At 58.9% G+C, this 14,050-nt stretch overlaps 1 protein-coding gene across 1 annotated transcript in view; it reads left to right on the top strand.

The window, feature by feature from the left end:
• Positions 1-14,050, top strand: part of SND1 (staphylococcal nuclease and tudor domain containing 1) — a 128,787-nt gene that overhangs the window by 82,184 nt on the left and 32,553 nt on the right. Inside the window, exon 15 of the mRNA XM_055711513.1 lies at positions 3,111-3,252. Coding sequence (XP_055567488.1) covers positions 3,111-3,252 — 142 coding nt within the window. The remainder of the gene's footprint in view (positions 1-3,110; positions 3,253-14,050) is intronic.

Raw genomic sequence — 14,050 nt, 5'->3', positions numbered from 1 at the left:
ACTGCAGCCCCCAGCCCCTCGGTGGGTGATGCCAGGCATGTGCCGTCCCAGGGGCGCCCAGCCAGCTGGGCTCAGGATGGGGCTGCAGCATGGCTGACTGGAAGAGACACAGGGCTTTCTGCTGCTGCAGGGACAGGGACAAGACTGGTTCCATGGTGGCAGGTGTGGGATGCACACGGTGAGCGTCAGCACTGCCAGTCAGTGGGGACAGCAGGAGGGGATGAAGAGTGCACTTGGGGATCCCAGTGTTAGATGCTGTGGACCAGTGTCTGAGCCTGACCTCTCCCTGCCCCCACGGGTAGCCACCACACGCCCTCAGTGGGGTCTGGGTCAGCCCCAGTGATGGCTGTAAAGCCATGCCTGGGGCAGCCATTGCGCATTTTGGGGAGGGTCCAAGAGGTCAAACCCCCAGCCCCTGCATCACATACAGCTTTTCCCAGCACCCACCGTGAGCAGGAGACATCTCTGCCAACCTGCATGGTGGAGGTGGCATCACCCAAATCAAAGCAAGGGTGCTTTGGCAGACAAGGCAGCAAGAAAGGCACGAAGCAGCACAGAGCTTCCTCCCAGCAGTGTGGCTCCCCTCAGCCTTAATGCCCACAGCCCCTAATAAACCTGCCCTAATGGGGACATCAGGGACCAGGTGGGAATCTGTCCCTCCCGTGCCAGGCTGCCAGCATGCCTTGCCATGCAGGAATCGCTGCTCTCCATTTATTATTCCAGAGTACCAATGGGCGCTGGCACATCTCTGCCCCTCTCACTGAAGAGCTGTTCTGTGTTGTGCAAATCCCGGTGGGTTTTTAAGGTCATTCTCCAGCACATTCAGATACCGCTGTCTCCTTTTGACGCTGACAGCAGCCAGCTCACAGGGCTGGTCTTCAGCACCAGGCTCTTCCTCGCTGCCTGCAGCACCCGGTCTGGGGAGCTGGGGGTTTCCCCAGTCACCCACTCCTGGGATGGAGCAGGGAAGCCCACCCCATGGTGGGCTCCTTCTTGCAGCTCTTAGTTTTTCCTTAAGCTAATCAAATCGTGACTGTATAGTGATTACCACTAATTAGTAGCCTTCATTAGCGGCTCTCATTTTAGATTTGCATAAGTTAGACCTAAGTGGTTAACGGCGGGTAATGTGGTTTTTCTTTGCGTGCAGATTGCACTTACATGTGTTGTATTAACTTCTTGACTGCACATCTGCTAAAAAAAACCTCCCCAGGCGCATTTTTTTGCACAGAGCGCATGTGGCGGCGAGCAATCCAGCATCGAGCACTGTGGGGAGTGATGCCACAGGATTTGGGGAGGGTCTTTGTCTGCCAGCCCTGTCCCAGCTGGGGTGCTGGGGGGGTGGGATTGCCTGGGACCCCTTCGCAGCTGGATGGGGTGGGCGCCGGCAGCGAGAGCTGGGACACCAGCACAAAGGTGCTGATCAAGTGTCGGTGCATGGCCAGGGAGCTGCCAGGTGGGCACTCTGCCTCCCTGAGCCTTGCAACACCCCCCAGGCATTGGGAGAGAGATGCTGAAGCACTGCTGTGGCACATGAGTGTCCTTGCCTGTGCTGAAGCTGGAGCATGGCAGCTCTGGCACTTGGGGTTTGCTGAGATCTGCACCCACTCGGTGCCTGGAGCAGCTCCAGGTTACGGACCAGCAGCACCTGCGGCCACTGCCACTGCCACCACATGGGCCAGCTCCACGTGGCTGATGGCTTCAGGTCACACACGTGAGCGAGCAAGCAGCCACCCACTGTACTGAAGTGGATTAAAATGGGGATGCACACAAACACCAGCCCCCTTGCTCTTGCTGCTCTGTGAGCTGCTCATGCTGCCAGCACTGATACCTGCCGGAGCCGTGGGCAGAGCTGCAGGCAAAGCCACACATCTCCTGCGCCTTCAGCTCCCGGTGCTCGTGCCACAGCTTCCCCCTCCCCTAGGGGCACGGAGATTTCCCTCTTCCACCACTGCCATCTTACAGCTTGCTCTGGAAGCAGCTCTGTCTCTGCCAGCAGATGCCAGCTCCTCCCTCCCGCCCTGGCTCCCAGCCTCTGCTCCAGAGATTTACAGCCGCCTCTGCTCGCCCACCTTCCCCGGCCAAGCCCCTTCCCACCCCACGCCACTGCTTTTCCATCACCAACAGGCTGCATTTATCTTAGTAATAGTTTTTAAGCCCTGCTCTGGCCCCGGCTGTGGACCGGCTCCTGCCTCCATCCTGGTCCGACTGGGAGCTGCCTGGTGTTGGCCATGGCACGCTCCCTTCTCTCCTCTGCAACTTGTTTTTCTAAATTAAGGCCAGAGTGAGATAAAAAGCCACCTGGCTGCCTTTTATTTTGGGAACTGCTTTTCTAACTTGGGTAAATAAATTGGGAGCTTGCGACATGAAGCCTCTTGCCCCTGGTGCAGGTGGCACGCAGAGATACCGGCTGAGGCCACCACGCCGAACCCAGCCGCCACACTGGTGGTCTGCGATGGCTGCTGGGGTCTGCGGTTCCCTGGCTGTGGCTGCACTGTGCAGAGGGGTTTAGCTGACAGTGGCCACAGGCCAGTGCTTGGCATCGAGTCTGCCAGGACATGGCTACTTTGCTGTCCCCTTGCAGAGAGAGGGATGCTTGTGGTGCCACTGGCTATGCACCTGGGGATGCATGCACTGCTCCGCACCAGGGGACCCCAACACCCTCCTGCCAGCCCTAGACTCATTAAGTTTTCATTAATGAACATGCTTGAATTTATATGCAGTGACTTGCTGCTGGGAAGGGAGTGTGTGGTGCACAGAGTGGGGGTTTCCCAGGAAAGGGGAGTCCTGGGCTGTTCCGTTATGGACGGCAAGGATGGGGCAGGATCTGGCCTTCCTCCTCCTGCCTGCACCCAGGCAGCCAGCCCTGTGCCGGAGCTACCAGAGCCAGCACCCTGCAGCCGTGGGTGCAGGCACGGGGTGCACAGTCCATCCCAAGCCAGGAAAAGTTGGCTCCCTGCCTGCATCCTGCATCCCTCCCCAGCCAGCATGGAGCAGGCAAGGCCAACCCAGGCACCAAGCCCGCAGGACATTGGGGGGCCACATCAAGGGTAGTGTCCGAGCCCCTGGCATGCCACACCCCCCACCCTGACCCCCGGTTTCTTCCCACCCAGGACACCCAGAAGGCGAAGCAGTTCCTGCCCTTCCTGCAGCGTGCCGGCCGCTCCGAGGCTGTGGTGGAGTATGTCTTCAGCGGCTCCCGGCTGAAGCTCTTCATGCCAAAGGAAACCTGCCTCATCACTTTCCTGCTCGCAGGTGAGTCCCCGCCACCCCATCTGGGAGCAGGATCTGGCCCCTGCGAGTGCCTGGCTTGATGGGGGAGTCCTCACCCCACTTGGGTGCATGGTCCTCCCTCACTGCCACAGGGTACGGGTGAAGTTAATGCTGGTGCTGCCAACAGGTCGACCTGGGGGGGGGTGTTATTTGAGCTGGGGAACACTAACTGGAGATGACCAGAGGGTTTGGGTGCTGCTGGGGGCTGTTGATGCTGCTCCTGCCCTCTCCCCACATCCCAGTGGTGTCTGCACCCGCCAGTCCCCTCTGCGGGGCTGCCAGCATGCTGCCCCCCAGCTGTGCCCACCACGGGCTGGGGTCTGGGTGGCTCCTACACGTTCCAATGCTCTGTGGCCTGGCTCGTGGCTGCTCACCCCCTCTGCCCTCCTCAGCCCTTGCGTTGGCTGGCACGACACTTCCCTGCAGCATGGGGCAGCTCCGAGGGGCGGTGATGCAGGCATGGGCGTGGGAAGGATGCTCTCCTCCACCAAAACTGGGGAGCAGGTGGCAAACCCCAGGAGCATCATAGAAACGGGAGGAGGTGGCGGTGCTGTGGGACCAGGACCCTGGGGACACACAGGGATGAGCCTGAGGGGCTGGGGTGATGGAGGTGCCAGCAGCCACCCCAGGTATGTCACCCCAGGGGTTTGCCCATGCACCGGGAGGAGGGCACACATCCCTGCACACACACGGTGGCTGTTTTGGGAGGTTCTACAGAAACTTAAGAATTTCCCCACTAAACCAGTCCCACTTGCGGTGCACACTTCAGCTGAGGCTTTGCTTTGGAGCAGAGAGTGGCCAGAGCATTGTGATCCCCAGGTGTTTCAAGGTGTGCCCCAACCTTCTAGGCTGGCAGTAGGACAGGCAGATGGTGACCTCTGCCAGAATGTCCTCCCAGTGGTGTGCTGGGATGGCGAAGCCCATTGCCAGTGAGAGTGGTGGTTTGCGGAGTCTCCACTGGCACTGCCAGCTCCCTCGATGGGAGAGGATGTGGGGCGGCTCATCTCGCTCCTGTTTCTATGGCAATAACTGTGTATAAAGGATGACCCTGAACGTCGATCGTTCACAACTTGGTTATGAAAAATTCAATAAGCATATAAATAGATCTTATATGGGGATAAAAACACTGAGGTTTCTGTAAACAGCAGCTCTTGCCGCTCCCACTGAAGGAATATGTATCCTGGGGGGAAGCGTGGGGGCCGGGATGCCGTTGTCTGCCCCTTTGTTCCTGGAGCCAGGGAATGGCGCATGAGCTCGCAAAGCCAGCGTGCAGTACAGGACAACTCCCTGCCCGTGCCACCTGCACCTGCTTGCCTCGGACCTGCCCTTTGCCATCCCCCAAAGCCACCGGCACCGAGACTGGGGAGTGCCAAGGGTTGTGGGGAGCAGGAAGGACTGTGCCTGGTCTGGTGATGCTCCCAGAGCACGGCTCAAAGTGCTGACCAGGAATGATGCCACGATCCCCCCACCCTTCACCCGCTCGCTCCCAGCCCCTTGCACCCCAGAGCCTGTTCCCGTGGCACCCAAAGGTGCAGACCCCGCTCCGTCTGCCTGAGCTCTGGGTGCCAGCAGACCACTCACTCTGGCTGCCTGTTTTGCGGGGTCTATAGGACACAACCAACGTGACCAGGGGACCCCAGTCCCATCAGTGACCATCACCGTCACCCTCCAGTGACCAAACCTCCCCAGAGTGATGCTTTCACCTGGGGATGGCCCATCCCTGGTGACGGCTGGAGCACAAGCATCCCCATCCCTGCTCCAGGCTGGCTCCTGCCGTGTGGGAAGTGTGTCCTAAACCTGTCCTTCTCCGCGTGCTTGTGCGTATAAATAGTCACACAGTCTTATTTATAATTAACCATTCTTAAAGTCAGCTGCAAAAGACGGGGAAATGAGACTCCCCCTTGCCTGCGACTGAGACATTAAAATTTTAAGACATGATAAAACTCCCACGTGCTTGGGAGGAGGAATTTATATATATTTAAATATTTCTGGTTTAAAAGGCTGCCGCTGGGTTTGGCCGTGTTTCGTATGTGGGAATCCTGCGGGTTCCTCCGAGCACTCCCTGCGCGAGGAGCTGGTGGCAGAGCATCATCCCAGTGGATCCGGCATTGTCCCTGGGTCCTGCTGGCACGCTCCCTGATTTCAGACCCGGCATTTGGCTGTGGCTGGGGTGGGTTTTGCTCCACTCTCCATGGATAAGTGGCCATTTCATGGGAGCGGGGAAGGAGCTGTCACAGTTCCCAGTGCTGGCAGTGGCAGCCCAGTGTGCCCCATCCTCTTCCTCACCGGCATGCCCGTGGCTGATGCTCAGGGATGCACATGGGCTTGGGATGTGTACCCTGGGATCGGCACTGGTTAATCCCCTTCCCGTGGTGGGGTGAACAGGCTCCCACTGTCCAACCCTGGGGACCGGTGGTTAAATACACCTGTCCCTGCTGGTGCCAGTGGTTCCCGGCTGCTCCCAGTGAGTCGGGGAGGCTCCGGCTCAGCCTTTCTGCTTAGTCGGGTAATTTTTAAATTAAAGGGGAGGGGGCAGGGAGGGCACTGGGGTGGCCTGGAAATGGATGGCTCCGGGGGGAGCATGCTTGCTGCAAGTTATATTTAATCCCTGTTGCTGTGGAGACCGACTGGCTGTCACCCACTCCCAGGGGCTGATTTTGCTCCAGAAAGTTCCCAAAGTGGTGAATAACCCCCCAGGCCAGGCTGCTTGTGGTGGCCCCGGGAGTCTCCGGAGCTGTTGGGGGTCTCCAGAGCGACTGGGGACCTGCCGCAGCCAGGGTGCCCATGGGGTGCAGTGGGCACCTATAGTCTGAGTCACCCCAGCCACCTCCTTTGCCACCTCCATGCTCCCCTTTGCCAAACAGCTCCATCAGCAGGTAGGAAATAACAAGTGGACAAATCATGCCTATTGCAAAGCTCGGGCAGTGATCTGGGGTGATTTTGGGGTCTCCGGTGCCATGGGACTGGTGTGCCCATGGGCAGCCATGACCCTCTGGGAAATGCAGCTGCACCCCTTTGCAGCAGCCTCTGCATCTCCTTGGGTGTCCTGCATTGCACAGGAGCATCCTGCATCGCACAGGAGCATCCTGCATTGCGTGGGAGCATCCTGCATTGCAAAGGAACTTCTCATGTCACACAGAATCACCCTGCATTGCACAGGAGCATCCTGCATTGCACAGGGTCATGCCATGTTGCACAGGAGGATTCTGCATCACACAGGAGCATCCTGGCATTGCACAGGATTGTACCATGTTGCACAGGATCATCTTGCATTGCACCAAGTCATCCTGCATTGCACAGTCAACCTGTGTTGCACAGGAGCATCCTGAGTTGCACAGGAGCATCCTGAGTTGCACAGGACTGTCCTTTGTTCATAGGATCATCCTGCATTGCACAGGACCATCCTGATTTGCACATCCCAGAGCTGCAGCATGCTGAGCTGGGCTAATGGTGCTGCTGGAGACAATTCCCGAGTGCTGGAGCAAACTGTCCTGCTCCCTTCCTGCTCCCCTTAGTGCTGGGGGGAGTATGCAGCTCCTGCTCTCCCCCAGCTCTTCTCCAGGGAGACCTTCCCCAGCTGGGGCTCTCTAATCAAGCTGTATACATTAATTACAGGCTAAAAAGGCAGGTAACATGCCAATTAGTGTGTGGAAGATGACGCGCCCCTTCTGTCTTCCCCCGCTGTAGACCCCGCACATCTGCCAGTGTGGATATTCCTGGGATTTGGCTGGATTCCTCCCTTCATCCTGACAGCATTGCTGAGAGCTGGCATAGCTGATGCCGGCAAGCTTGGTGCATCAGCCCTGTCCCCTCCTTGGCCTGGCACACAGGGTGATTTGCCCCCCTGTCACTCCAGCCAGCAGCAAACTCTGAACCAAGAGCCCAGCATCCTGCGGGTGCAGCCCCGGTGGGGTCAGGGTGGCCCATTCCCCTGGGGCGCATGGTCACTAGGGATGGAGGTTTCAGGGTGGCCCTGAGCCCAGGAGGGCTGTGCAGGCAGGGCAGGGCTGGCATTGCACCCTGCCAGAGTGGAAACCTGGCAGCAGCAGCACGGTGGGAGCCGGCAAGGGGAGGGATGGGGTGGGACTGTTATCGCCCTACCTGCTCTGTTTTCCCTTTCATCTATTAATTGGAGTGTTGATCATGCTGGTAATCTGAATAACTTCCCAGCCCCTGCTGCCACCTTTCCTGGCTGCCCTGGCACACTGTGCTGGGGTGATGCAGGCGGAGGGACACACACGCCATGGCAGGTACCCGACTGGGTGCAGCCCTTTGGCAGCAGGGCCAGCACTGGGTGTTTTCGGCATCCCACCCACATCCCCAGCCACACTCGTAGCTCTCTGGAAAGCTGCAGGAGAGCTCCTGGTGTACACTGGTGTGCCGTGCCCGCCACCATGCCCGCGGGGACTGCTGGGGAGTGGGATGGGGGGCTGGCACCTCTCCCAGATCGCAGCACTGGAAAATTAAACTTTTACCCTAAGGCAAACTTGGTTATTGAAGCAGCTCTACCTCTAATGAGCGCCGCACAGCCCTGATCAATTATTCAGTGAAACAGCTAATGAAAGGTCAGGTGGCTGCGGGGGCTCCGGGACTCCCCAGACTGTGGTGAGCTGCTGGCTGCACCAGGAGGGTGAAACGCCGCAAGAGGAGAGGGGAGAAGAGGGGGGGTCCTGCTGGGAGGGACCCTGCCTGCACCAAGCTGAGCTTACGGGCAAAGCAGCTGAGTTGTCCCTGTCCCCTACTTGCAGGCATCAACACCCCAGGGAGCCTGCATCTGTCTGAGCCCCACACCATGGTCCTGCTCTGTGGTCCTGCTCCATGGAAGCCCCTGCTCCATGGCTCTGCTCCATGGAGGTCCCTGCTCCATGGTCTACTCCGTGGCACCCCAGGGCCATCATCCCCCATAGGTATCCCCCAAGCCTCCAGAGCCCTCCTCCCAGCCTCTGCTCGCTCCCAGCAGCTGGGTTTTGGGGTGGCCTCTTGACTCCCCAAGCTCCCCATCTGGCATCAGGTCCAATACTACACCCGTGCCTTGGGGGGCTGAAGGTTCCCACTCCACCCTCAGTCCCCACTACTGGCTCAGCACCCACCCCAGGGCACCCTCTGCAAGCACTGTGCAGGCCCCTGACAGAGCAGGGGGTCCCAGTGGGTGGGCTCCCAGTTTGGGAGGGTCCCAGCATGGGGGGGGGCATCCCAGTGTGGATGAGGCACCTTCCTCCCCCCGTTTATCCTCCCCGCGCACATCCTCCCGTGCTACCTTGGCTCACTTGGACTTACGGGACGGACAGGGACCTGCTGGAGGGGTCCCACACTGTGCCCTGTGGGGAGGTTGCTCCTTGGCTAATTGATTAATTGCCAAAATAATTGCATCATATAAAATAACGTGGGCGGATGCTGGGAGGCAGCAGTGGGGCCACAGCACGGCAAGCTGCAGGACAGCGGTGGCTGGTGGCAGCAAGCCTGGCGTGGGCTTCAGGGCTGGGAGGGGTTTTACCCTCTACTCACACACGCTCTTTTACTTTTGCTACTTTTTCGGGGTTTTCCGGCCGGTGCCTTTCCTGGGAGCTGCTCTCGGTGCTCCTGAGCAGAGCAGCACTGCAGCGGCTGGCGCGGTGCTAGTCCAGTACTCCCTGGCCCCTCTTCTGCTCACTCCACGTGGTGCCATTGCTCATCACTTAGAGTCAGAAATATGATAAATATCTGCATTTTATCAATGCCTTCCTTTTTTTGATACATCAAATGCAAATGAGCATCATAAAGAGAAGACAGGTCCCTTGTAAATGTGACTTCAGGGATGCTCTCCAGGGAGCCTCAGCCCGTCTTTCCAGCTAAAATATATACGTTTGAGTGCTATAAATATGTGCAAATAGAGAGGTGCTAATTTAATCCCAGGTTCCGTTCTCCCGGCGAGACTCTGCAGCCTGACGCCTTCTTGGTGCGGGGGCCGGCTGCAGCGTTACGGGATCTGCCCCCGGGGGAGAGCGTGCCCCAAGGGGCGAGGGGGCCGTGCTGCACCCCCGGAGCTGCTGGGTTGCGGGTGCCCCTAAATCTCACAGAGGAGATGGCAGAGCTGCCTATTTATGAGGTGGGGCTGGAGATAACGGCATTTATCCGTGGGCGCCTGCTGATGTGTATCAGCATATATGGGCTGCGAGCATCTCCCCAGGGAGCTGCTGTAACTCACCACCGTCTCAGCAGCCGGGGGCAAGGAGGTGAGCCTGGCTGCCATGGGAAGTGGCTGCCCGTGTCCAGCAGCCCACAGGGAAGGGATGCCATGAGGAGCCATGCGCCCTCAGGGTACCAAGTTGGGGCATATGTCTGCTTTGGGGGGAAAAGGAGGTGAAAATGAGGTTTCTGCCTGAGTTGCAGGGCGTAGCTGCAGCCCCCAAGGTTGTACCCACTGCAGTCTGTGTCCTGACCCCGCAGTCCACCCTCTGTTGGATGAGAGACCTCCCAAAACCCTTTCCATCCTATCATGCCTTGGTTTTTTGAGAACTGGTGTATTTTTAAGGTGATTTTTTTTGTTTGTTTTACCTCATTTTTTCACTCTGGCTTCTGGCAGGGGGATTGCAGCCTCCCCAACTTGCCTGGGCTGCTGCTGGAGCTGCGGTCAGTCCCCTTGAGAGCATCAGGGGGTGCTGGGGGGTGCCGCTCCCTGCCTGCTGCTCATGTCAGAGAGGGTGCTGTACAGGCAGTGATGCCTCTTGGCCCCCAGCCTAAGTGCTGTCCGTTGCAGCTGAGTTCAGTGGGGACAGCATCACAACAGCTTGGCTTGTTCCGCTGCAGGAAGCACCAGGGTGGCACGATAAGGGAGCCCCTTCCCACCATGATGGCACATCCCAGGGGTGTCAGGGGCTGCTCAGGTGTCTAGGCACTGCTGCTTGACCGTGGGGCAGAGCATCCCCCACAAGTGGAGGGTGCAGGTGTGCAGTGCGGGGACCCCAAATTATGCTGATGCAGTGTCAGGGTGTGTTGTCCCTAAATACTGCAGGTGGGGTGTCGGGATGTGATGGGCCCAAATGCTGAGATATGGATATGGTGACCTCCCTCCCACCTGGGGACATGGTGACCCCAAAAGCTGTAACCCTGCGGTGCTGGGGTGCAGCAGAGCAGCAGCTCCTTGCGGGCTGAAGCCAAGCTGGCATGTCCATCAGTCCCTGCATTGCAAGCCCTGGATGCCTTGAGCATCATCGCTGGCTGCTGCACCCCTCCACTGAGGGCCTGGGCAGGGGGTCCCCAGGCAGACCCTGCTCCGGGCTGCGTTAGCAGGAGCTGGCACGGTTCGGCAGTGCCCGGCCACTTCCCGCCTCCCTGGTACCGTCTGTTTCGCTGTTCCCGACAGCCTCTATTTTGGTAGGGACTAGTGTTAAAAATACGCCGTGCTCCCACACGGGCTCTGCGGCAGCAGCCAAGTTGCCATCACGACTCGGAGGCCAGCCGTGTGCCTGCCAGCGCCGGGGAAGCTGCCTGCTGGCTGCCGGGGAAGGAGGGGATGGCAGCAGCATCCCTGGGGCACAGCCCCCCGGCATCACCACCAGCCCCAGCTCAGCTCCCCTGGGGATGGGCAGCAGCATCCTGCCCCATGCTGCCAGTTGTGGCAGCAGGATCCAGCCCAAAGCCTTTGGACCGCCTGCCCAGGGTCTGGTGCTGCAGCAGCAACTCGCATCCCACCTGCTGCCAGCCGCGGTGCAGCCACCGGCATCTGGCAGAGGTCCTGGGCAGTTGGGGCGCACACCAGCGTGCTGCCTGCAGGTATCAGGTCGCTTTGTCCTGGTGACTGATGCTATCACAGGGCTCCTCTCCTCCCTTCTGCTCACCTCCTCTATTTCTCCCCAAGTCCATAAATCCTTACGGATATCAGTCTGCGGTATTCCACACAGGCATAGGCACTCCCAGACGGGCTAACCTCGCGCAGCACCATCCTTGCTCCCCAGCTCACTGTGGCAGTCACGGTTACGGCACAGCAATGCAGGGAATAAAGCTGTTTATAGACCCCAGAAATTAGGGCTGGAAATGTCCCACTCCAGGAAAGATGGGAAATCAGTGGTAAAACTGAGAGAGATTCCCTGGAGAAACTGGAGAGAGGTTTTTTATGAGCTCCGGGAGGGCGGGGAGAGGCAGGTGATGCTGGACATGGGTGCTGTGCCATGCTGCGCGTGGCAATTGCCCCTGGCTCCCTGGATTGTACCTGGTGAGGCCGTGAGACTGGCAGCATTCAATTAGTGGCTTCGTGGCTGTGCCAGGGGGTCCTGCCTGCCACCCTCCACCCTCCCTGACAGTTTATCCGTGGACAATCATATCATAATACACATCCCACCCACACTCCGCTCCCCGGCAGCACAGGATTGGCCCCTCCGCCAGCCCCGGCATGGTGTGGGAGCACCAGCCCCCCTTTATTACCCATTACAACCCCCCTCCCCACTCCCCCTGCAGCGCCTGGGCACCAGCACCGCAGGGCAGAGTGGTAGAAATACACCCTGTACATGTCATGGTGCTGGGCTGGCCTGCGGTGGCGGGAGGTTGAACCAAACCCCAGGCTGCCAGCAACCCACTTGGGACGGGGGTGGGGGTGGGGGTGGGGAACGACGACTCCCCCAGCTGTGGGATACCCCAGGATGCTGCAGGATACCCTGGGATACTACAGGATGCCGTGGGATGCTGTGAGATACCCCAGGACACTGTGGGGTGCCCAGGTTGCTGCAGGATGCCCCAAGGATGCTGCAGGATACCCTGGAATATTGTGGGATGCTGTGGGATGCACCAGGATGCTGTGAGATACTCCAGGACGGGATGCCTCAGGATGATGCATAATGCCCCAGGACACTGTGGGATGCCTCAGGATGCTGCAGGATACCCCAAGGATGCTGCAGGATACCATGGGATACTCTGGGATACTACAGGATGCCATGGGATGCTGTGGGATGCCCCAGGATGACGCAGAATGCCCCAGGACACTGTGGGATGTCCCAGGTTGGTGCAGGATGCCCCAAGGATGCTGCAGGATACCCTGGAATACTGTGGGATGCACTGGGATGCACTAGGATGCTGTGGCACACCCCAGGATGATGCAGTATACCCCAGGAAACTGTGAGATGCCCCAGGATGATGCAGAATACCCTGGGATGCTGCAGGATGCCCCAAGGATGCTGCAGGATACCCTGGAATACTGTGGGATGCTGTGGGATGCACCAGGACACTGTGAGATACCCCAGGACACTGTGGGATGCTCCAGAATGATGCAGAGTGCCCCAGGACATTGTGGGATGCCCCAAGATGCTGTAGAATACCCTGGATGTTGCAGGATGCTTTGCCCCCAGCCCTCAACTTCCAGCTCTGCAGGAGTGAGGCCAGGGTTGGAGCACTGTCTGCAGCCCCCGCAGCTGCTTCCTCCATCCCCGCCGTGCTGGCTGCACCGGGTCTCACTGCTCGGCAAAAGCATTTAGCAAAAGTGATTTGTAGCGGAGTTCTTTTGAGACCCCAGGGGAGAGCGGTGGCAGCCACACGCTGCAGCATTTTAAAGTGCATCCCTCATCTGTGCGGATTAATACATTAGTTTCCCAGGAAGAGCAACAGAGCCACAGCTTTGGGTTTATTTTTTTTTAAAGTGCTGGGTGAGTTCACTGCTGGGCTTGCTTAGCTCCCGGTGGGTGCCAGGTGGCCACCTCCCCTTGCCACACGCAGCCGGGGTGTTCCTGGGGCTGAGCACGCTCATCCCATCCTTTTTAGGTTTTCATTTTCCAAAAGCAGGCATTGCCCATGTGGGTTTAGGAGGCATCAGAGGCAGAGAGAGGATCCAAAGTGGCATTCTGAGCTGCTGCACAGTCTGGGGTCGAAGAATTTGTGTGCCAGGATCCCCCAGTGCCATGGAGCCGTCAGCCCTTCACTGCACTGTAGAAACACTGTGCTTTGCTTTTTAATTTTGTTTAAGGACTCCGACACTTCCTCAGCTATTTCTTCATTATTTTCTTTAGGAAAAAAATGCCATTGTGGTGCATGAGCCCGTGTGGCAGCTCCCTTCCCCCAGCCCCTGCTTGCTTGGTGGAGGAGGAGGAGGAGGAAGGGAAGACACACTCTTCGGCAGCTCTGGCTCCTCATTTCCCCCTCCCAGCGTGGTGCTGAAGGATGCTCCTTGCTGGAGACGCTAGCAGCATGTTTGCACGGGATCTGCACCATGGCCAGGATGCGTGCCATGGCCTCGCCGCAGCACTGGCGGTGCCACGCTGGAGCTGTGCCCGCCTGCTGCTGCCCAGTGCCAGCGTGCAGGGAGGAGGAGGAGGAGGAGATGTGTCTCTGCTCCTTCCTCTTGCTCACAACCGGGGTCCGTCTGTTGGCTCCGTGCGTGGTGTAGCCAGTGACGGGCCAGTTTGGGGTCTGAGAGCTGGGGGGCTGCCACTGAAAGCCCATACCCCCTGGGCTGGAGGGGGGGTTCCCTCTCCCCAGGGATGTGCTTGGGGTCCCCCGAGCTGCACCACGGGAGGGGCTGGATGCTCCTGTGATGGTCCCAGATGGGAGGAGCCTCCCAGCCCTCCAGCCGCTGGCCGGTTCGTTACCAAGCTGCTGGTTTCCAGCTCGTTAACGAAGATCACTGGATCCCCATTCTCCTTGCCCCACATTTTGCCGCATTTCCAGAAATTTCCCTTTCCTGCTCCATTTTTTCAGGGCAGAGGACATCAATGCCACCGAGGTCGGGGCAGGGGGTGTGGGCAGGGTGGGGGCTGGCAGCTGCCTGCCCTGTCACCTCAGCGAGGCTCCTGCCACATTCCCTTGAACTGTTTCGCTT

The sequence above is a fragment of the Falco cherrug genome, chromosome 5, assembly GCF_023634085.1.
Source record: "Falco cherrug isolate bFalChe1 chromosome 5, bFalChe1.pri, whole genome shotgun sequence".
Lineage (NCBI taxonomy): Eukaryota > Metazoa > Chordata > Aves > Falconiformes > Falconidae > Falco > Falco cherrug.
This window is presented reverse-complemented; position numbering and strand designations above follow the sequence as displayed.